At 44.5% G+C, this 24,845-nt stretch overlaps 1 protein-coding gene across 1 annotated transcript in view; it reads right to left on the reverse strand.

The window, feature by feature from the left end:
* GRIN2B (glutamate ionotropic receptor NMDA type subunit 2B) overlaps positions 1-24,845 on the reverse strand; it is a 417,341-nt gene that overhangs the window by 57,497 nt on the left and 334,999 nt on the right. The window contains exon 7 of the mRNA XM_060658319.3: positions 642-844. Within this exon, the coding sequence (XP_060514302.1) occupies positions 642-844 (203 nt within the window). The remainder of the gene's footprint in view (positions 1-641; positions 845-24,845) is intronic.

Genomic DNA, 24,845 nt, shown 5'->3' on the forward strand with positions numbered 1-24,845 from the left:
CTCAGCACAATGTGTATCAGACCCGAGTGAGGAAATCGATAGACGACAGAACTGCAATTCTTTCATTAGCTCATCACGGTGAACAACGTTTCCTCACAGTTTTTAGTGCTCCTTTGAAGTATAATGTACATTAGGAAAAGCGCGCCTATCCTAAGGGTTCAGTTGGAAAAATCTGTATACATTCAACCTGCCCATTTAACCAGCACCAAATCCAGGTACAGAAAAGTTACCCTCTTCTTCTCTCTTCCAGGCACTTCCCACTCTCACCAAAGAGAACCATTATCCTGACTTCTAACAGTATAAATTAGTTTTACCCATTTCCAAAAATGTTCCTAAATCTCAAAATTTCGGGGCATGATGGCACGAACACCAATGCAAATTTACATCTCCTAAATTTCAGGTCCCGGGCAAGGCCAAAGACACGTTAGCAGAGTTAGCAGTAGTTCTCCCAGGTCATGATCTGGACAGACCCAGGCATCACACCACAGGTCTGCTAGTAATTCCACGGCTCAGTAGTAACTGACAATTGAACATGGTGCCCAATTCATTCTATGCCTCAAGTCCCAGCCCAGGCAGGTGCTGACAGCTGTATGAAATCGGACTATCCCATGCCACCCGGAGCACTGGGGAAGGGGCCATACTCAGAGACTATGCGTTTTTGGCAGGGGACTGTGTTCCTCATGCAGGTTCCACTCAGAGGGTCCACACTTTCCACAATGACAAAGGGGGCCTCCTCCAGGGTTACAATGCTCAGATGGTCATCCTCCTGTTCTTCTGTCTCAGGACACATTCGGGGCCACACGTAGTACTTCATCTGCAGGGACTTGTCTTTCCACTTCCCCACCTGCACAGGGGTAAACAAAAGACTCAGAAACCGCTGGCAGAGACCTAAGCAACCTCTCCTTAGCATCACCCAGGAGGCTGTTAAACAAATAGAAACAGACACAGGCATTGTATGTAACAGAGAGGAAATTCTTTTTAACCTATATGCCCCAAACGAGACTACCATGTCCATACCTAAGAAAGGTAATATATTCATTTGCTCACTCACTTACCAAACATTAGAAGAGGATCTACTATGTGCTGGGCATCCTTCTCAATAAACCCTGTGGCTCAAAGAAGCATGATTCTGCCCTTTGTCAAGCTCACATTGAATGAAGGAGTCAGAAATGTAAACAAATGTTTACAGTGATAGATGGTAAGTGCTCAAACTGAAGGCTGTATCAAGGGCTGGGAAGATGCCAGAGTTTCCTGACTTGTGCGGCTGGCACTTTTTTCTACTTAACTGTAACAAGGAGCATGATAGTGAGAGCAGCAAATAGCTCCAGAAAGGTCAACAGAATGACTGGAGCAAATGAGCCAGAAGGATGTGTTTTGGCTTGTAACAGAGGTCCAGTGGGAAGCCATGTGGAGAACTGGGTAGATCTGAACTGGAATAAAATGATAAGTCAGGATTAAAGAACACAGCTCCGCTAGGGAAGGAAGTGTGGTTGGGCTGGTGGCGAACGCCATGGGTCAGTGCAGATATGCACCTGCTGGGTTGGGTGGGGGCACCAGGATCAATCATACAGGTCTTCCTGTGTGCACAGGCTGTGTACCCCCACTTCAGGGTGCACCATTCAAACATACTCCGGCGTGAGAGGTAGGTGCCCCCTGGAATCATTCACAGGGTGGCCCTGCTACCAATCATCAGGAGAAATGTGTGGGTTCCATTATCTTTTAGAAGAGCCATTCATTTCTGTTTTTATAATAGAATCTGCATGACTTTGTTGGTGGGTGCCTGTTCTCACTCTGCCCTTGAGTTTCCTGAAGAGGGAACACCTTTTCATCTTCTATAACCAGACATCCTCAATTACCACAGGAATTATGGACTGTAAGCTCCTGCATTTTCCCAATCTATAATTTCCTCCATGCAGCAATGCAAATTAGTAGCATAAGTGAGGCACCAGGACTACAAAACTACTTAATCATTAACTACGTAAATCAACAAGGAGCAACAAATGGGCAGTACTTCATGAATTTTCAAGCAAACGGGCTTAGATTTCCATATTCCTACAAAACCAAAATTCCTTTGTTCCTGCTTTTGTCTGCCTAGGTGTCTACCTAGTACCTCCCTAGGGGTGGTTTGTATCTCCCTCCAACCTGTGTAGCAGGGGCTGCTTACGTTCATGCCCGTATTAGGCCTGCACAGCCACTGCCTCGGTTTTACTGCATCACTACAACAACGGACAGCGGTTTGGTGTCCTGGGCCAACCTGTTGGGCATTAGCCTTGGCGCTAGTTTTCTTCCAAGTGCGTAAACCATATTTCGCTTTTGCATTCAGAGTTATGCACTGGACCTAGAGTTGGCTTTCCTTTATGTATGTAGTCTTCTCCGTAGTGAAGGCCCCATTTTGGTGCAAGTCTGTTTTTCTTCATATTGCTAAGAGTACTTATTTCTAAAGCAGAAATATCCAAATAGCTTCTCAGCCATGTGGGGATATGGATGTCTTCAGCTAGTGGTTACAGGGGCGGCGGGACTCGGGGGCAGGGAGAACCCATCGTGGAAGCCCATGATGTCGGGTCACCTCCAAGTCCAAGTAGCCCTACGTATCGCAGTGGCCAAACTGGGATCATTTTCTGTGTTCAACGATGGGGAAAAGTTGGGAAGCTCTAATGTACTTATTTTTATTTATTTTGTCACTCTTACCATCTTCCCCCAATAGTCCCTGTCGAGTTTTTTCTTTTGAATCCACATTTATTCTCTTCTATCTTTACTACTTATTAGCCTAGTCCCATGGTGCAGCAGCCCATTCTGGGATTACTGCAGGCCACTGCAAACTTCACGCAGGGAACCCCCTAGAGTGCACTGTGGACACTGCTCCCAGATGATTCTTCCTAAAACATCACTATTCAAGAATTGGAATATCCATCCCTATCCAAGATTTTCAACAGCCTCTCACTGCCCTTGGGATGTGTCCAAACTTCTCACCTAGATGGTCAAGGTGTGTGTGCTGAGCCTAATGTATCTTGACAGAGTTCACTATTTTGAAACATGAATCCTTTGTTCATATTGGAAAAGGAAGTTATTGATATTGACAGCCAAAACAGATTAATCAGGTAGAGGTTTTAACAAGTAAGCTGTGTGTTGTTGACTAAGAGACTTATTCTATTTGTAAAACAAAAATGTTGCAGGCGTAGCATTCTGGCAAAGTTTCAGGACATCCCTGTGGACGGCATGCGATATAATATAGATTATTGTATACTTTGATAGATTTAAAAGGCGTTTAAAATCTATACCCAAAAAGAAAAAGAAAATATTGTTTAATGAATCAAGGTCATCACGGAAAGAGGTCTTTAGTGACACGTCAGGAGATTCTGTACTTGCAAGTGGCCTGAACAATGTTTCATAAAACCAAACAGAAGTAATGCTTACAAAACTGCAGACAACACAAAGCTAAATGGGATAGAAGATATACCGCATTGCAGAATCAAGGTTGGAAGTGATATGAATTAATTGGAATGGACTAAACCAAATGGGATGAGATTTAATAGTATTTATACATAAAGTCTAGCGTTTAGATTTTTTAAAAAGCAACTGCACAGTATTTAAAAGGCCATATTTCAATTAACAGCAGTCTATAAAAGCTATTGCACTAACGAATGGGGTATTTACGGCTTTACAGAATCCAGCACACGTGGTGAGGAAAGGGCACAGACGATCCCACTCGGCACTGTGTTCATCATACCACAGCTGGAAAATTAGATTCTGTTTCTATAATTCTATGACCAAATGATCATATTTACTAGATCATTCTCACCTATCCAATAATAACCTGCACATGGAGTCCCCTCTAGCACACCTTTTCCCAACTTCCTGAAAAAGCTAGCCGGGTCATTCCTTGCTTGACATTAGTTAAATTCAACCAGAAGCAATTGCATGCCAATTTTGTGCCAGGGACGGGGCTGTGTGTTACAGATAACAGCACCAGGTGGCGTTTAGCAAGGCCTTAGTATATGGTAGGCACTGAACATTCCAGTAATCTCATTGATCATCACAGCAAGCTTGTGAGAAACTGAGCCGTCTGGCTCCTGAGTTTGGGCTGTTTCCTCTGCACTGCACTGCTTCTCTGTCAATGAAAGGATAAAACATGACTCCTGTCCTCTGATGACAGTCTAGTGGGGGAAAGACACACTCTATTGACAATAATATAAAATTTTTTAGGCTTTGGTAATTACCCTAATAAAAGGTATAAATAAAGTACTCTGGGATTCAGAATAGAAGTAATTCCTTCTGAAAGGGTTGGGGTGATGGGAAAAAAGCTTGATGAAGACACGTCTCTTTGAGCGGGGTACTGAAATGTGACAGAGCATTTGGTGAAGAGTACTTGATCCACTGAGGCAATAGCAAGAACAAAGGGTCAAGTCGTACAGTTGCTCAAAAGAAACATCAAGGATAGTCCTTCACAGCTGAAAGGGTTGATGGGGCGGGGTGGGGGGGGGGCAGGAATGGTCTAGCTCAGTTCTCCTCCTGTTTAGAGACCTGTTCATTCCAGCCGGACAGTCTCTATTCTGCAGACAGCCAACTGGATAACACTCGTCTCTCCCTAACTCCTTGTTCAATGGCCTCACACTGGTAGCTTGAAATTGGCTTCAAATGGCATCCACGAAGTTGGCAAACACAGTAATTCAAGGCTTCCTCTGCCCACCCCCACCCCCTGTTGTTAAATATTTACCAGCTCACAAATGGCCAGAGTAACCAAATCATTCATTATGTCATGCTATTTACTGCCTCGGGGACTAACTTTTCAGGTGTCTTGTCTCCTACACTAAATTCTGAATGTAACCCTAAGTATTTTTGTGACCATGGACAAATGTTTAAAACTCTGAGTCTCAGTTCCCATATCGGCAGAATAAGGGAATGATTTCTAAGGTGCCTTGCATAAAATCTCATGATCCCAGGATCTTTTTAGGATGAAGTTCTCTACCATACTTCCATCTGATCAGAAGCCAGTGAAAAAGTATTCTACATGGTTATTTTCTGAAGCGAGGGAAGGATCTAATTTATTTATACAAAAAGAATAGCTTGTCTTAAAGTCCTGACTGTTTTGTATTGTTTCTTTAAGGATGACTGCAGTGAAGAAGAAAAGTTAACAAATTCCTTGAGGGCTGAAAGAGAAATAATTTTAGGAAAAAAATATCCCTCTGCTATAAATACCAGATTCAAAATGCTGTGCAGTGCCCATGTTAAAGAACACGTTTAGTAACCTCGAATTAGCTACCCCTAGGCAAAAGAGAGCAGGGCAGTTAGAAACAAGTGAACTAAAATTAAGTAAAATAGGAATTGTTTGTGTAGAAAAATAAGGTATGTTTCAATAATTGTTTTAAGGGGGAGGAAGTATGCTGGCGATGTAGATAGGAGAGCTTGTCAAGAGTGAGAAAGAATTGGGGTGCCTGGGTGGCTCAGTCGGGGATATGTCTGACTTCGGCTCAGGTCATGATCTCGCAGTTCACGAGTTCAAGCCCTGCGTCGGGCTCTGTGCTGACAGCTCAGAGCCTGGAGCCTGCTTCGAATTCTGTGTGTGTGTGTGTGTGTGTGTGTGTGTGTGTGTCTGCCCCTACCCCACTTGTGCTCTGCCACTTGTGCTCTGTCTCTCTCTCTCTCAAAAATAAATAAAAACATTTAAAAAATTTATAAAAAAAAGAGTGAGAAAGAATAGCAGATAGAAGCCTGAGACACCAAAAGGGAAGATTCTGAATGCTTTCCTAGAATATCTGAACTGGCGTGAGTTTGTAATACCGGAAATGCAGAGAGTAGTAGGAAATGAGGTCAACAGGAGGTACTTCAGGGAAGATACAGTGAGAAACACTGAATGAAGAATTTACAGCTGAGATTAAAGCATGATCAGAAAAAGAAAAACGAAAAACCTTGAGGAAATAATGAAGAAAACATCTATAAAGTGCTCTGAATTCCTCAGAGATAAGCACTAAACAAACATCATTACCGTGAGCACGTTTAACAACATCTGTCTATAAAAAATGCCATTCTCCGCCATGCTAACATTTAAAAAGAGCTCTTGAGGACTGAAGTCATCTTTTTCAAGAGAAAAAAAAAAGTCTCTGGTTAGTTTTCTCAGAAAAAAATGGAGTCATTTTTAGGGGTTCTGGTTTGGCACTCTTGGCACAAGCTGAACACCTGTTCAGCTGGGAATCTCTCCTCAAAAGGACGTTTACCTCACAAACCTACAGAATATTATTCCTTAAGCCCTTGCTCATGAAAATTCTAGGGAACCAATCTATGCTGATTTTAGACTTCAAAGTCTTCCTTCTGCTAACAGATTTCTTCCATGACCACTAGTGAAACTGGCACTAATTTGCACCCTGACAAGGCCACGCATGAAAAAAAGACCATGGGGACCATGCTCCCACTGAAGCCCCTGCCTTCATCCCTCTGGTGAATGTGTCATCACGGAGAAGGGAGAGGGGCCTGGGCAGGGCATGGCGGCCGTGAGAGCTGCTGCAGTCCTTGCCCACACAGCAAAGGACATCCGTCTCCCTGGGCTGCCTCTCTCAGCTGCACAGAAAGTCATTTCTTAAGATCCTGGAACAAAAGCACTTATTAGAGCCTCTTTAGGTGTCAAAGGTTACTTTTCGAAAATGGAAGTGTTTTTGTTTCTTGTTGGAGGTGGCATCTGGCTCGAACACGAAACGCTGCTAATTTTACGTCTTCTAATGCCTTTAAAAATGCAAAATGTAAAACTATGTGATCTCCCTGAGCAAGCAAAAGGAACGGGCACAGCGTCTGCAAGGCAGCCGGAACATGCCTCCTATTCTGTCCCCAAGCGGTGGTCCATCAGGCACTGGCCCCTGGCCGTGTGCTGGTGTTGATGCTGCCCCCCGGGCAGGCCCGAGACTCCTAACAGAGCAAAACTCTGAGGTTGGGGAGGCACTCCCAGCTCTCCTCCCCCAAAGCCACCCATCTTGGCTCTGAGGACTGTTATAGGTTGAGTGTCTGAGAGTACTTCATTTTGTCCAATCTTAATGTTTCCGTACCTGCCCCTCCTACCCTTACCCCCACCATTTGTAACCCAGTGGATATTCTGGTGTATGGCCACTCATTCTCTATATTCATACAAAGTACATATACCTATGTATGAAAAATGGGATAAGTGAGGGTAGACATGTGTGTGTTTGCCAAAATTGTATCACGATATACACAGGTCTCTGCAGCTTGCTTTTTTCGCTTAAGTATATATACATCGTGGACTGACTTCCAATTCAGTAGATAGTAGATCTAACTCCTTTTGTTTATTTAAAATGTATTAATTTGAAAGAGGGGGAGAGAGAAAGACAGCACCTGTGTGTGCCTGAGTGGGGAAGGGGCAGAGAGAGGGGCAGAGAGAATCCCAAGCATGGTCCTTGTGGCCAGCCTAGAGCCCTACATGGGGCCTGATCCTATGAACTGTGAGATCATGACGTGAGCTGAAACCAAGAGTCCGATGCTCAACTGACTGAGCCACCCAGGAACCCCAAATGTAACTCCTTTTAACAGCTGCATAGTAGTCCGTAATAATGGACATGGCTCAGTTTATTTAGTCATACCCCTATCAATACATATTCAGGATATTTCCCAAAAAATTTTAACCAAGACATATGATACAGATCTTGATATTTCCAAAGCATTAATTCCCAGGGATGAAAAAAAAAACAGAATAAGAGGATATTTATGTTTTTAAGTATTCTGGGTGTTGCCAGAATACTGTACCAAAGGTATGTAGTGACTAAACTTCTTGTCAGCAACACACTCGAGGGTTCCTTGCTCACGTTGTCACCAGCGCTAGGTTTTTATAACTATTAACGCCTGCCACTCTAAGGGGTGAAAAACGGTATCTAATTGCTTGCATTTCCATCTCCCTGGTTCGCAGTGAGCGAGAGCACCGTGGCACATCTGTGAGCATTTAGATTTTCCTCTTTTACCCTCTAGTCTTATCCTTCACCCATTTTCCGTTGAGCTGTTTGTCTCTCTTATCTATTTGTAGGGAGCTCCTGGTGTAGCAGGATAGTAATCCTTTACCTGTCAGATAGGCTTGAAATGTTGTTCTCCCTCTAAGATCTGTCTTCTGTTTTTGCTATATTTTTTTATGCACAGAATTTTACCGTTACCTTTCTTTCTTTTGTAGTATAGTGTGTGTGTGTGTGTGTGTGTGTGCGTGTTTAGAGAGAGAATGTTTGGTTTTACCTAAGGAAAAAATATCTACTCTCAAAGTGTTACTTGTTCATCCTTTTTTTTTTGATTAAAAAAAGATGTTTATTTATTTTTGAGAGAGACAGAGAGTGCACATGGGGGAGGGGCAGAGAGAGAGGGACAGGGGATCCAAAGCAGGCGTTGCTCCGATAGCAGAGAGCCTGATGCGGGGCTTGAACTCATGAACCGTGAGATCATGACCTGCGCAGAAGTCAGATGCTTCACCCACTGAGCCACCCAGGCGCCCCACTTGTTCCTCCTTTTGCATAGAGCTTGTCCTATACTGTGTGTGCAGACACAGTCCTCCCTGTTGGTCTTTCCATGTCTCTCCAATGCTTTGCATCCTTCTCAGGCCTCATCATTTCCACAATGCTGTCTCCGGTCACCCTTGCTCAGAGAAAAAGCTCCATTTGATCTTCTGCAATAATTTTGTGGGTCAACCACTCCCTTCTGCTGTTACGTTAGAACGCTAAGCTATAGTCTGACATACAAATCCCTGTCTGTGAATGTGTCTTGAAGCATCCTAGGGCAGAGACTATATTATTTTACTTCTTTTTGTCCCTTAGACTGGCTTGAACAAGTGTGCTCTTAGCAAATCACTGAGTGATGGCACTAGAGGAAAAAAATACACCGATACCCTCTGAAGGCTCCGCTAGGTATAATTCCAGCGTTCTTCCACAAAAAGGCCTTAGGAGGTAAAGGCTGCTGCACTTACTGCTTCTCTTCAGCCATCCTGATTACAGAGGTGCCCTGGACGGACTCAGTTCTGGGTGGACTGCTGTAAGGGTAATGGCGAAATCTGCTGCACTGAGCATCTAACGAGCTTGACACCCCTTCTCCTAATCATTTGCATACTCAGTGATGTCTAGGTTTAGAAACCCAGCATTTGAAACGTGCATTACAAAGTAATTTCCATATCCAAATTGGATCCATGGCTGTCTTGGCCTGTTACTGCTTCGGCACTTAGTAAGCTGAGGACCGGCAGCCCGGGACACACGGGCCAAAGGGAGGGCCGTCCAGCCATTCTTGCCTGGCACCTGTGTGGGTCTCCCAGGGAGACTGAGACATCAGTTGTCATCCCAGCGTCAGCTGCTTTCCCTGAAGAGGGCCGGGGGCTCCCTGGGGACTGTGCATACCCACTGCTGCTACCAGCCATCCCCCCGTGAGTGATCCTGGTTCTCCGCATCTCCTGCTCTGCAGAGTGAAGGGATGGGAAAGTGGCGAGCTAGAGCAGGAGCTGGGGCCGGAAATGGAAGCTGCAGATTCAGAGAAACAGTTATGGTCATTTCAGATAACTCCACCAACAGATGTGATGAGAAGACTGGCCTAGCAACAGAGAGAGAGAGAGAGAGAGAGAATGAAGCCAGTGATAGATACATGAATGAAGCTGGTGATAATATTAGAGTAATTGTAACTGTTATGGGCTGGACACATGGAGGCACCGCATCCTTTTGTCACTAATTCCCCCAATGGTGGATGTTGTACCTGTAGCGGACAAACAGCAGCCTCACTGAGGGTCCAGGGTTTTATCCCGATCGCTTTGACTCTACAAGTCCATGTTTCTTTCACTCTGCCCTGTTGCCAAGAGAATATTCCTGACCTCTTCTTCATTGCTCGCTTTACTGAGATCTGAGAGAGAGGAGTGTGCTTCAGCCCTGCAGCGCCCCCACCCTCACCTCTGCTTCCCAGCAGTGATGGTTGTATGTAAAGGCTTTGTGGCAAGTGGCAGCTGAGGTCTGTGGTGTGGGCCTGACAGGCAGGACCCTGGCAGGTGCCAGGAGGAGGCGTGGTGCTGACAAGCTGTGTGACCTTTGGTGAGTTATTTCATCTCTCTGTGCCTGGCACATCTTAGCTCTATGCGAGTATCTGCTATTTTCCCTCCTCCTTCTCCTCCCTCCTCATTATGACTATTACTCCTACGAGTGAAACATGGGTACAACTCTTCAATGTGCCTAACTTCCTCCCAGAAACAGGTTTTTTTTTTTTTTTTTTGCTTGCAAGTGGCAACGGAGAAATACTGAACTCCAACTTCTCAAACTTTAACTCAATTTGATAAAAAAAAAAGTGTCAGGGTAAACTCCACGCAATTCTTTTGGCTTTCTGCACTACTTTCATGTGAAGAAAAGTAGAAATCACAAGGATTAAAGATGCTATGATTCTTCCAGATTGACCAAGGGCCTTGAACCCAAAGAGTCCCATTGAGCCAGGTGCTCCCTCTTTATAAACCCTGACCTGGGATGAGATGAATATTTTAGAAAGGGCATTAATTCTTTCAGGTCAGAACATTTTGTTCATGGTTTGCCACACAGACTCAAACAGACTTTGAGACTCAAACAGACTTAAAGGTTCAGCGTGTTGTCCTGAAGTATCAGAAAGGGTTTGAGATCTCCTAAGCGTAAGTCCCCATCCTTGAACACCAACCTCAGAGCCCCATTCTGGAACTCAGGAGGGCTCAGTCACCAATAGCTGAGCTCTACCATCTCCTCTGAATTCCCTTTTGCCAAAAAAGGCCCGTCCTCTGAAGCACCAACACTGAGCCCCGAACCACCCTCTAGGACATGTGGGAGCCAATTAGGGATATGCATTAAACAGCACCAACACTAGTCCCACCTCCCTGAGTCAACTTCCTCCTACATCACAGGGCTCTAGATGGGTGTGCAATACCCCCAAGGCTTTGGCTTGCTCCAGAACACGGCTCAGCAGGGATGCTGGCTGGTAGATGTGGGTGGACTCCAAGGGTGCTGCTTTAATCTGCTTTCGGGGTCTGGGCCACAGGCTTCAGTCATGAACACTGCTTCTCATCAGCTTAGCTTCTCATTACTCTCCACCTTTATCCTCCACTGACAAGCTGTGAGGGTAGAATAGACGTGCATGTCGTCTGACCACACTGGATTTGAGCACTGGCTTCACAAGTATTTGTTTACATATGTGTGGATGCATGGATGCATGAATGTATATATGTATTCATTCATCATTCATTCATTCATTTCACTACTTCGATTCATTTGACCATATTAGTTAAGCGCCATAGGCTTTGAAGTCAGTAAGGCCTAATTTGAGTCCTGGCTTTGCTTGTGTGTGACTTGGGACAAGTTGCCTAACCCCCCTTTTTTTAATATTTATTTTTGACAGAGCGAGAGCGAGAGCAAGAGACAGAGTGCATGCAAGCAGGGAGGGGCAGAGAGAGAAGGAGATGGGATCTGAAGCAGGCTCCACACCGACAGCAGAGAGCCCAATGTGGGTCTCGAACTCACGAACCATCGTGATCGATGAGATCACAACCTGAGCTGAAGTCAGATGCTCAACTGACTGAGCCACCCGGTGCCCAAGTTACTTAACCTTTTAAACTCTGCGCTGTGGATGCCTGCTCTTACGTCTACCAACCTGCCATCTTCCGCCTGACTCTTCTAGCTCACTCTCTCCCCCGACCCCTTTTCTTAGTTCAGTCTCCCCTTCTTTTGTGAAACATTCCTTCCTCAACTCCAACTGCATGGTCTTGTGGAAGCTGCCTTGTTGCACCTCCCAGTCTATCCTCTGACCAGAGAGGCGGAGCAGCTGACTGGCTGGATAAAATCCTTGGGGTTTTTAACCTCCGGACCCAAAAGAGTACCAAGTCAGTCTCATAATCTATGATATATAAAATTCAGAAGAGGTAGGCAGCCATGTTTTGTACCCTATGAAGGAAACTGGCCTATGGAGAGAGAAGAATGAAGCCAGTGGCCCGAGAAAAGTAGATACACGTGAGAGAGGGCAAGATACATGACCGCATCAGAGTCCCGGCTTGCAGCTACTCTGGATGCCTAGCCACAGTTCTGGTGAGAAAATCTGGTGTATCCTTTATGATAAATTTGCCTTTTGCTTTTAAGCTAGTTCAAACTGGGTGTCTATCCTTTATAATCAAAGCCAAGTTCTCATCACACACTGTTTATCTCACCTAAGCAAGGCAGTAGATAGTAACTATATCCTTCTGGGGTTTCGGTAAAAATTCAATAAAGTAACGTACATCCCTGCTTTGTGGAATGCCTGGAACATGGAGAGCCCTGAGAAAAGGACAGTAGTGGTGGTATTATTCATCAACTTTTTGCGAACACCTCAAGAGCCAAGTAGTAGGTTGGCTCGCCAGTGACAGGTCCCACCACCATCCTTTTATTTTATTTATTTATTTATTTATTTTTTATTGTTCAGTTATTTTTGAGAGACAGAGCATGAGCAGGGAAGGGGCAGAGAGAGAGAGGGAGACACAGAATCTGAAGCAGGTTCCAGGCTCTGAGCTGTCAGCACAGAGCCTGACGCGGGGCTCGAACCCATGAACCATGAGATCATGACCTGAGCTGAAGTCAGACGCTTAACCGACTGAGCCACCCAGGCTCCCCGGGCCCACCACTATTCTTAAGCAAGTGCTTCCCTGCCTGGGGCCACGGGAGGGAGAAACAGGAGGCCCTCGCTCAAGCTCAGAGTTTTGAATTTAGGTAGGGCCAACCAGCTAGAGTTCCTCGTGTCAAGTCTGACAGTGGCTTATGACCGAATCTCCTCCATGGCCCCCGATCCTCAGGGGGGTTCCTTGGACAGTCACGGGGTCTACAGTTTCAGTCAATCACACTCAACAGGTCATTTGGTGTCTCTTCCCAACTGGCTTACCTGCCAAACCCTGCTGCCAGGTCCAGTCATTTTCCAGGCCTCCCATCCCCCTTTTTACTCTCCATGCGCCCCTTCCACAAATCCTTCTCCAGGAGGAACAGCTCGTAAGTACAGGGGTTCCCTAAGATCCCTACAGAGGTCTTCCCCAGGACAAGCAAGTGGTAGAATGGGATTTAAACCCAGGCAGTCTGACATCCAAACCTTTGCTTTTCACCACTACTCTGTATTGCCTCAAGTATTAGAGAAGATGCATAAGAATGATATCAAGCACATAGTCATAACAATGCTCAACAAATGGCCCTCACTGACTCAGGATAGCCCATCAGTCCTGTTCTCCTCAGGCAGCCCCGCATGCCTGTGGCCTGCCATAGCATTAGAGGCTCTCGGAGTCTAGGGCAGCTGGAGGATGAAACGCACTGAGTGGAAGCAGTGCCACCATCTAGAAGTCACTGAGATCTCATGGGAGACCAGTGGGAGCCAGAGATGATTATAGGCTCTTCAAACACTGCTTACTGGGCTGATCCCAGCATGTTCTGTCCTCTGCCTCCCAATACGTTTCATCACATCCTCCATCATGATCCTCCTTTGAATTACAAATGTGTTCAAGATGTTCAAAGAAAAGGTTATTTGCAAATACACAGGCATCTACAATAGATCTTAGACACACTGGGCTAGCTCCCCTCTGGAGTGTATATCTCAGGATGCTAAGAAAGATGAGGAAATTGTTGCACAAACAAGCCAAATCAGGTTCTCATGCAAAATTTCAAGAGCTAGAAAAGGTGGCCAGGACTGGAGCAGGACCTCATCAGGTGAGACCGTGGAGAGCTGTTTTTAGTGCTACAGGGTGCTCGTGCACAAGGGCCAAAAAGGAAGGAACAGGAGGAATTCTGGAAAAGAAACATATTGCGGAAGTATAATGAGAATGTTTTCCAGACCACAAATCTGAATGTAAACTCCGATAATTATGAATGTGTTTTCAGGGACAATGAAGCAGCACAGTTGAAAATGTGGTCATCCGGGAAATCCACGGCATAAGGTTGTGAATATATATGAAAAGAAACAAGGCATGAACATTGAAAAGACACATAAAAATCACCGAGGCGATGAGGGAGCACAAATGGAAGAGGTCAAAGTCATAGAAAATACATTACAATTTTAAAAGACTAGACCACAAAGAAGAAAAAAGTCATGAAAGATATGTTTCTAGGAAGGTGCCTTGTAGAATTCTTTGAGCAGTTTACTCGCACCTCACACTAAGGTCACGGACAAGACTCAGTCCTTAGCAATATCACTCATTCTTTGTTCTAAAATTTTTTTAATGTTTATTTATTTTTGAGAGAGAGATAGAACACAAACAGTGAAGGGGCAGAGAGAGAGGGAGACACAGAATGCGAAGCAGGCTCCAGGCTCTGCACTGTCAGCACAGAGCCCGACACGGGCTTGAACTCACGAGCCACGAGATCATGACCTGAGCCAAAGTTGGGTGCTAACCGGCTGAGCCACCCAGGCATCCCCAGTATCACTCATTCTAAGATGGTCTGGGCCCTACCAGCCCTCGATAGGCAGGATTGTCCAACTTTGAGGACAAACATACCTGCTAAGTATTTAGAAAATAGTCTTTCTGAAATATTCTGGACTAGGCTATCCAAAGTCATTCCTTTTCTCCCCTGAGATGGCTTCCCCAAGCTTCAGAGGATACAAATGGCAGGAAAAGGGTGCGTGGGTGGCTCAGTTGGTTAAGTGTCTGACTCTTGACCTCAGCTCAGGTCATGATCTCATGGTTTATGGGTTCAAGCCCTGCATTGGGCTCTGCGCCTTCAGAGAGACAGAGATTTTCTGTCTCTCCCTCTCTCTCTGCCCCTTCCCTGCTAGTTCTCTCTCTCTCTGTCTCTCTGTCTCTCAAAATAAATAAATAAACTTTAAAAAAATTAGAAGGAAATGGCGGGAAAGGATCTCACACTGGCTTTAATTCTCAGACACTCTGCCTCCTGTCTGGATTCCTAAGTTACTCCTAACTGGTTTCCCCTCCTCCAGTCTTATCTTCTCCAGTTAATCCTCTACCTGGTCCCCAGCATGATCTAAAATTCAGATGTGACCCCATCCTTACCCTTTCCAAAGACTGTCATTATCTTCTCCTTCACCTACAGAATGACATCCACCCTCCTTGGATGAGTACACAGTTATTCCCCAACCTTTCCCTTTATCTCTCTCCTTACCTCTTTCTCTCCCTCCCTCCCTCTCTCTTCCTCTCTCTCTCTCTTCTTTCTGGCCTTTCTGCTTTCTTTTTGGCTTATCTCTTCAGGGTTCCTAGCCTTTGCTTTCATCTGACAATAACACGCTATGCTGTTTCTTATCAGAATGCCTTTGCTCTTATTGGGATTCCCTAATTTTAAATCTCTTCTCTTCTGGATGATATCCACTCAACCTTTAGGATTCAGTTCAGGTAGTATTTACTCTAAGGAGACTTTCCTCACCACACCCCCAGGCAGGGTTGAGGGGTTAGGTATCCTTTTATTTTCCCCAAATACCTTGTGCTTATCTCAATCATTGAACTTGCCATAGTATAAATATTTCGTTGCTTAGATGCCTGATCTCCTCTCCTAGACTATAATTTCCTCAAAGGCGGGGAATGAATATTACGTAGATATGTATATATGTATGTATCTGCAATGTCTAGCAGAAGGAATAGCACCACAGTGGGCACTTAGTAAATGTTAGTTGAACAAATGAGTAGGACTTTAAAAGGAGAACTTTCTCTTGGCAGCTAAGAGTCAGTGATGGTGATTCTGCTAATAATATTAGCTAATATTTGTTGAGCATTCACTGTGTGTCAGGGACCCTGCTAAGAAAGGCACATGCATTACTGAATTGAATTCTCAGAATAGTCTTATAAGCTAGGTATTATCTTTATATCTATTTATGATAGATCATGATATTAGTGGTGCTCAAGGAATCATGTCCCAATCAATATCTGTACTTGTGTAGTCCCCTCTCTCACTGACTCTAGATTTGGCCTTGTGACTTGCTTTGACCAGCAGGATAGCAAAAAATGTAACACACATAGACACTTGGCAAGTGACAGTGCAATGGGCCTTGCCTTCTTGGAATATTGCTGATGACTCTCAAGAAGCTTGGGCCAGCCTCCTTCAGGATGGGCAGACATGCAGAATGGGGCCCAGGTGACAGCCCATAGCAACAGCTAGATATGCAAGTGAGGCCATTTTGGATTATCCAGATCACCACAACAGACTAGTGACCCCACGTTAGATGAACCCAAGAACCACCCAGCTTATCCCCAACTCAAGTTGCTGCCCCCCGAAACGGTGAGTAATATAATGGTAGTTGTTTCAAGCCACTAAGTTTTGGGGTGTTGCGACACAGCAGAGGTTAACTGAAACGTATCCACCTTGGAAAAGGCTACACATATCAGGCAAACATAAGAAGAACATAGAAACAAGAAGACAGAGATAGGATTAAATGACCAATAGCACAAAGTTCTTTAGAGCTCTTTAATATAAATAAGTACCGTGCTGCATAAGTCTTTCTTAATTGTAGAACTGTTGGAAGATCATTGAACACAGAGTCGAGTTTCAGACCCAGCCCTACCACTGACAGGCCTTGTGAATGTGGTAAATCACTGAATCTCTGGGGATCTGAGTTTCTGTACCAGCAGAGTAGGGAGAGATGTATGTATGTATATGCTACTCATTTCACAGGGCCAGTAGAAGAATCAAATGTACATCAAACTGTCCAAATGTGGGTATTAATGTTATTGAAATTAGTTCATAACTTTTTTTTTTTAACGTTTATTTATTTTTGAGACAGAGAGAGACAGAGCATGAACGGGGGAGGGTCAGAGAGAGGGAGACACAGAATCTGAAACAGGCTCCGGGCTCTGAGCTGTCAGCACAGAGCCCGACGCGGGGCTCGAACTCACGGACCGCGAGATCATGACCTGAGCCGAAGTCGGCCGCTTAACCGACTGAGCCACCCAGGCGCCCCAGTTCATAACTTTGGATCACCATAATTACTAACAACTCATCTGCAAACCAGCAAAAAAAATGCTGGCGGGACACAGGAGGGCGCTAAGGAATGGGAAATTCAGAAGGTAAAGTGTCAATATCCTGCCACGGACTAAATAATATTTCTCCAGTAGATATTTCAGCACCTTTAGTATCAGTGGTTTCTAATCATTTTCTTTACAAGACACTCCTTGAGATACCTTATGTAACTCCTCCCCCCTTCCCCCCCAGTGTTCATAATCTAGTTTCACACAATCTATTAAAGGTCGGGAGAATACCTGATCTCAGAGCAAAAGCATTAGGCCAGGATTGTGGAGATTTATTTGTCAGGCTCTGCCTCCCACCAGCCAAGGGAACTTGTCCCTTAACCTTGCTGAGCCTAATTCTCTGTTAAATATGAGGGTAACAACATTTACCAAAACTCCCCCCAGGGATTCGAGAGCAACACATGTGATGATGCGTGTGTGGAAGTGTCTTGAAAATGGCCACTCCCTGCAAAAAGTCAAGGTGTTAGGAGTGCCCCATTGAGCAAAAAGTACCCGGTGCTTAGAAGTGTTTATTTATTTAGAGGTATTTATGCCAATGACGTGCCAGACACTGAGCTAAGTGGTAGGTGTGGTAGGGAAAAAATAGGGCAACTGACATTTGAGGTGAAAGGTAATTTGCCTGTGCTCACATAATTAAGAAATGGCTAAGTTGGACAGAAAGCCTTATCTGTTTCCCTCCAAAGCCTGGGCTTCTTGTATAGTGCTGGGCAGACTCCAAATGGAACTTCCTCAGTCTGCAGGAGAGCGGAATTATTGGCCAGGTAGCTTACCATTAAATGGGGCCACCAGCTTGTGGCTAAAGAAACAGATGATGAAAAAAGTGCTGAGGGAGAAAATGCCCATTTACAAACACAGCTTAATTAATTAGTCAACTCAGATGAGGCAGAAGAGGTGGGTTTCCAGATGCCTGACATGGAGAATTAATTAGGAGAAAGGCGCCAGGCTTGGATTCCTGTCCAGAGCACACAGTAGAATTAAATTACTAAATTGCCTCAGTGTCCCTTACCTTAACTCAATTGCTCCTCAGCTTAACTAAAGCTATCTGACTGGGAAAGAAAACAAAACGCCTCACTCAGAATGACAAGGGAACTGAAAAGGTACCCTCAACTGAAGCTTCAGGTGCCATCCAGAAAAGAAAGTTGTTTCTAGAGTTTCTAGTTTTTCTTTTTAAGAGAGAGACAGAGAGATAGACAGAGACAGAGAATGAATGGCAGAGGCGCAGATAGAGAGGAAGAGAGAGAATCCCAAGCAGGGTCTGAGCTGTCAGCACAGAGCCCAACACAGGGCTTGAACTCAGAAAGTGTGAGATCATGACCTGAGCCGAAATCAAGAGTCTGATGCTAACCGACTGAGCCCCTCTAGTGTTTCTAGTTCGAGTCACCGAAGGTCAAAGTAAAATTAAAGTGAAGTAAAGTTACACCCCACCAGCACTTGGAAATTCCACAGCTGTACCTAAATAAAATGGAAAACTGGCAAAACACTCGGACTCCTACCAGGTAAAGCCACCACCTTCGTTTCTACCATCTTCATGGTTGTAGAAGAAGTGAGTCTGGCAAAAGCCAAAGTACACTGGCCACTGCCTCAATTTTCTGTGCCGTTTTGCTTACAGGATAAAAGATTATTTAGGAAAGAGAAGTCCTGTCACCTGAGTGACTTGTTGTAAATATAAAGTATGTGTGAAATCTGTACAAATCACAACAAAATGGGGTTGGGCCGGCTCAGGAGAATAAATAATACGGAGCTAAGTGTACTGAACTCTCTGTGACTTTATGAATCAAAGTCACTTTTCAGGAATTGGTCCCTTCCCTTCTCTGCTTCTATAGTTCACATTTCCTGGGGGTTCTGAAAGTGCTCCTACTTTGTTTATATTTTTATCAGTGAATTTCCATGTATTCTGCACTTGTTTGGGACTTGTCCTCTGCCTAATTAAGCAGAGGAAGTTAATGAGGTATGAAGTGACTTTGTGCCACAGAGTAAATAGAATATAATGTGCAGAGAGAGAAGCAAGCAACGGGTCAGGGCAAAGAGTCAAGTGAGACTGGAGACTTGGGGTCTGGGCAGAGGGGGGAAGGGATGGACAGACATGGTGGGATTCCATGAGAGGGAGGCATAGATGTCAACTCTTCAATCTGGAATTGATCTAGAGAGAATCAATAGTTTTCAACCAGGCTCTCTAGTAGAATCACCCGTAAAGCTATTAAAATGCCGATTCCTGGGCCCTCTCCCAGACCAATTCTCTTGGAATCTCTAAGTGGGATCAAATCATAAATTTATATAAAGGAGACAACAATATTATTTAAAAACTTCCCAGGTGATTCTAATGCACAGCAGGATTGAGGACCACTCATCCATGGCGACCTCTTCATTTTACTAATAGGGAAATGAGGGAATGAATTTGGAGACGAGAACGAGACAGTGTGGGTCCATGGTGTTGACATTTCACTGAGTTGCCCTGAACAACTTCACTCTTCATGCACGGCTTCAATTACAGCTTTAGTCTCACTTTATGGGAAAGGGAGCACTCCTTGCTGGGGATCCTTTCCCTTGTCAGGCTGACACACTTGGGCACGTTTGTATGAGGTTGAAGGAGGTTGGACTAGCGGTGCTCAGTGTGGTCTGCAGACCAGGAGCATCAGTATTACCTGGGACCTTGTTAGAAATGCAACTTCTCAGGCTTCACTCCAGACCTACTGAATCAGCAGCTGAAGGAATGGAATCCAAAAATCTGGGTTTTAACAAGCCTGATACATGCTGAAGTTTGAGAACCTCTGGTTTAGACTACCATTTTCCTTCCTTCCTTCCTTCCTTCCTTCCTTCCTTCCTTCCTTCCTTCCTTTCTTTTTAAAGGCGCATTTAATTTTTTTTCACTGTTTGTTTTTGAGAAAGACAGAGTGTTAGCGGGGGAGGGACAGGGAGAGAGGGAGATACAGATTCCGAAACAGCTCCAGGCTCTGAGCTGTCAGCACAGAGCCTGACGCGGGGCTCAAACCCACAAACTGTGAGATCACAACCTGAGCCGAAGTCGGACGCTCAACTGACTGAGCCACCAGGCGCCCCTAGAAAACCATTTTTTAATGGATCTTTAGTGGCAGGAAGCAGAGTGGGAGGTAATGGTAGCAGGAGGTTCATGAGGACACTGGCCCCTCCAACTGAGGATAAAGGCTGGCAGAGATTTCTCTGGATTAATCAAGGACTGCAGGGTAAAATTTATCATTGTATACAACAAGGATTTTAATATTTACCATGCGTCACCTGCCTGACTACAGCTAGCTGGTGAAAATAAAATGCCTTTTGTTCCCTCAAAGATATCTGATGCCAAACTGATAAATTCCTGCTTTTGAAAAAGTTCCATTTTTGCCTATGATGGGAGTTTATTCAATACTCTACCCTGGTTTTAACTTAAATATTCCTATTTTGAACTCTTGATTATGTCTCACAATAGAGAATAAGAAAGATGAATATAATAGTAAAAAGATAATCAGCATTTTTTTTTTGGCTGAAGAATGCATTCACAACTCATAACCCAGTCACTGACACAAACACCCACACCCCCCAAACCTACCCCAACTCGTTTCTCATTCTTTCTTGGCTCAGGGCCCTTCTCAGCGCCTACCACACAGCTGTTGATTTGAGGAATGTGCCGAAATGGTAGAAGAGCTAGGTCACAGCAGATAATCCACTTGTGGATAATAAAAAATGTGTGTCACACTTCGCTGACCATGTCAGTTCTGAGCTGCTCTGCATACATAAGAGATCCTTCATACCCAAGATGGATTTCAAAGCAAAATGAAAAACCCAGATGAAGTGGCCATGTTCCGACTCATGTTTTTTACATATAATTTTTTGTTTTGTTTTGTTTTCTTCATGAAGTTCATGCTTTTGTTTTACTTTTATTTTTTAATATAATTTAGTGTCAAATGGGTTTCCACACAACACCCAGCGCTCATATATAATTTTTTGAAGTTTATTTATTTATTTTGAGCGAAAAAGAGGGAGCATGAGCAAGGGAGGGGTAGAGAGGGAGGGAGAGAGGGAATCACAAGCAGGCTCTGCACTGTGAGTTCGGAGCCTGATGCAGGGCTCCATCCCACAACAGGCGATCATGGCTTGAGGTGAAATCAGCAGTTGGGATTCTTAACAGACTGAGCCACCCAGGCGCCCCATTCCTACTCCTGTTTTAAATCACCCTAGGATAATAGGTAAAAATAAACTCTCTGACCAATAACTAGTTACTGATCACATGTCCTATGCCAGGCTCCCTGTGAGACCCTCCAGGGGGTACAGAAGGTAATAACACAGATTTTGCTTTCAAGGAGCTTATAATCAAATGGGGAAGAAAGAAATATACGTATTAAAAAACAACCTGTAATATCCAGTATATTAGTTGTGGTAGGCTAACTAGTACACCAAATAACTCATGAAATGTAATCCTAATTAGGGGTGTCTGGGTGGCTCAGTTGGTTGAAGCATCTGACTTCGGCTCAGGTCATGATCTCGGGGTTTGTGGGTTCAAGCCCCGCGTTGGGCTCTGTGCTGACAGCTCAGAGACTGGAGCCTCCTTCGGATTCTGTGTCTCCTTCTCTCTCTGTCCCTCCCCTGCTCACCCTGCATCTCACTCTGTCTCTCAAAAATAAATAAGTGTAAAAAATATTTTAAAAAAGGAAATGTAATCGTAATTATAACACAACTGAATTTCATTTCTAGTTCATGTTAGTGTACTGATCTTGGTAGGGCAGCTTCCTTTATGCAATCATTTGGGAACCTAGGCCAATGGAGACTTTGGCATCTTCAACATGAGGCTTTCAGGCCCCCATGGAGAGGTCTCCATCCCAGCTAGCCAGAGACAAAAGGAGCATAGCTGAGCTTATGTGGGAGGACTTTATGGGCCAGTCCTGGAATGACACCTGTCATTTCTGTTCACATTGCATTGACCAGACATCAGTCACATGGCCACACCTGATCGCAAGAGAAGCTAGGAAATAGAGTCCAGCTGTATACTTTGGATGAAGGACAAACATAATTTGGTAAATGGCTACAGTCTCTGCCGTGCTAGGCATGACTGGGGAGGATGGCTAGGCATGACTGGGGAGGATGTGAGAGGCTGGAGGGAGGTTAGTAACAGTTCTCTCTCTTTTTTTTTTTTTAATTTTTTAATGTTTATTTATTTTTGAGAGAGAGAGAGAGAGAGAGAGAGAGAGAGAGACAGAATCCGAAAGAGGCTCCAGGCTCTGAGCTGTCAGCACAGAGCCTGACATGGGGCTAGAACTCACGAACCACGAGATCATGACCTGAGCCGAAGTCAGACACTTAACTGACTGAGCCACCAGGCACCCCAGTGTTTTCTTTATATATGTTTGCCTTGTTTCATTGTTTCCCATTATCACGTGTTACTTTTGTAATTTCTGAAGATTCCATACTCATGAGACTCCCTTGATTTTTCCTAGAGTCAGTGGAATCTTATACACTGTAGTCCATTCCAGGAATGAGTGTTACTGGGAAACTATGGAAGAATTCCGTGAAAGAGGGATGGCAAATTTCAAATGATGCTACTTTGACCTCTTTCTGTCCCTCCTTTTAGCCAACAACTCACTGCTCAAATGCCAATGCACGGAATCCACTTTAGTGCTGGCACTTATCAGGAAGTGACATCCTTCAGGTGTCTGGGCCAAGAGAAGACCGAGTAAGGCAGGACACCAACTGTTTTACTCAACATGAACATTGGTTCTGGGGTCTGATGAGATGTCACTGTCAAAAGAAGGTCTTAAAATATACAATGCAAAGGAATATGGGGGAAAATCTCTTCACATTGAGAAGAACCAGATGGTAAAACAGGGCACTAAACCGGGATTGGAAGTGGAGAGAGGGTCATTTGCATTTTTTTTATGATTTCTATAAAGAAGGGAAATCGATAGAGCTTCCTTAAGAGCTCCTTCTGGGTAAAGAGGATTACCTATCTCATTTCTCCCACTCTCTACCCTGCCAGCACTTTCCCAGACACCTTGAGTTCAGGGTACTGAGAGGTGCAGAGGAGCATGGGTGGAAAAGAAGCACACAACCGGATTTGTACCTCCCCTCCCCCACCCCACTTTTCTGCAGAGATAATTTGCTACATGGAATCTGTTGGCAACAGCAGACCTAAGTAGGAATCAAATGATTGAGGGGGAGCACAGAAGATTTAGCAAATATATGAACCTGGGCCCTATACGTCAGTGCCCTGAATCTAGCCATTTATTTGCTTTAACCAAGGCATTCTGCTTCATTTAGGCAATTAGCAGCAGTGAGGAAATGGGTTAGTGTTTGAGTTCCTGTACATTATGCTGGGAAAGGTATTTTATATCTCTGGCATTAGTCATAAGCTTAGGAATAACTTTCCTGTACTGATACCTATAATTAGAAGACAAGTGTTTGTTCATTCATTCATTCATTCATTCATTCAACAAATATTATACATCTATTATGAGACAAGCACTTAGGAATCCCTGCCCTCCAGAAGTTTACATTCTAAGAATGGAGAAAGACAGTAAGTGGCTATATAATAAAATGTCAGCTAGAGAGAACTGCTATTAAGAAAATAAAGCCTAGGAAAGAGGATGGTGTATGATGGGATTTACATAACGTAGTCAGGGAAGTCCTCTCTAAAGAGGTGACGTGTAAGCACAGACCTGAATGAAGGGAGAGTCACATGACTCTCTGAAGGAGGAGGATTTCAGGCAGAAAACTCTGCGAGGGCAAAGTTCTTGTGATGGGATGTTCCTTGGATTGGGATGTTCCTTGGATGGGATGTTCCGTCTAAGAAACAGCAGGTCAACCACTTTGGCTGGAGCTGGGAATCCAAGGGAAGGGTGGCAGGAAATGAGTCTGGTGGGGTCTGGAGGAGGTAGATCACATACTGAGGATGTGGATCGTCTATGTTTGATGGAAAGCCGTTGCAGGGTTTTGAAGAAACAATTGGCATGAACTGTTATGTTTTGAAAGGACTCCTCTGGCTGTGACATAGAGAACTGTACAAGAGTAGGAAGTAGAAGGTGAGTAGGGAGATGAGGGTGATCTGACCATGGTGGTGACAACAGAGAATTTGTTAGTTTCAGGATATGTTTAGAAGGCAGAGATGACCAGATGGATGATGAATTTTACAGTAGGTGGAGAGAAAGAGGACTCTGAGGTTTGGGGCTTTAGCAATGGGTGATGCCATCTACTGAGACCCTGCACAGAGCAGTGACTAGGCTGATATGGACACGGATGTCACATGGCCTCGGACTGATGCCCGATCTGCCCTATGACCACAGGCAAGTTCGCTCTGTGTCTGTCTCTATATCTCAGTTTCATCTTCTGTAAAATGGGGATATTAACAATACCTATCTCATAGGGTTGTTATGAAGATGAAATTAGTGAATGCTTGTAAAGCCCTTAGAGCAGGGTCTGGGGTAAAGGAAGCTCTCAATAAATATCAGCTAACATGAGGAATATGGAGAGTGGGAAATAGAAATGCAGAGAAAAACAAGAGTTTGATCTGGGACAGGGGCAGTCTGAGTCACCCTCCAGATGTCCCAGGAGAAATGTCAGTAGGGTATGCACAAGAGTCTGAGTCCAGGTGAGAGTTCCAGACTGGAGATAAATCTGGGGGACACATACACTCGGAAGAAGACTTTGCACGTGAAGGGATCAGAGAGTATCATCTTGCTGTTATCAAGCAAACACAGGCAATGGAAAAGAAACAAATATGTCCTGGAAGCTAACACAGAAAAGGCAGGGTGACAGAGTTATGTACAAGAGGAGGAGCTAACCTAGGCTTGGGGGACAGGCAAGATTTCCAGAGCAAGTGAGGTTTAAGTTGAACCTGGAGGAAGAACTTCCATTCTTAATTATGCTCACTGCTCCTCTCTGTATATTTTTAGCCACGATACTCATGGCCCCT

The sequence above is a fragment of the Panthera onca genome, chromosome B4 (assembly GCF_046562875.1).
Source record: "Panthera onca isolate mPanOnc1 chromosome B4, mPanOnc1 haplotype 2, whole genome shotgun sequence".
NCBI classification, from domain to species: domain Eukaryota; kingdom Metazoa; phylum Chordata; class Mammalia; order Carnivora; family Felidae; genus Panthera; species Panthera onca.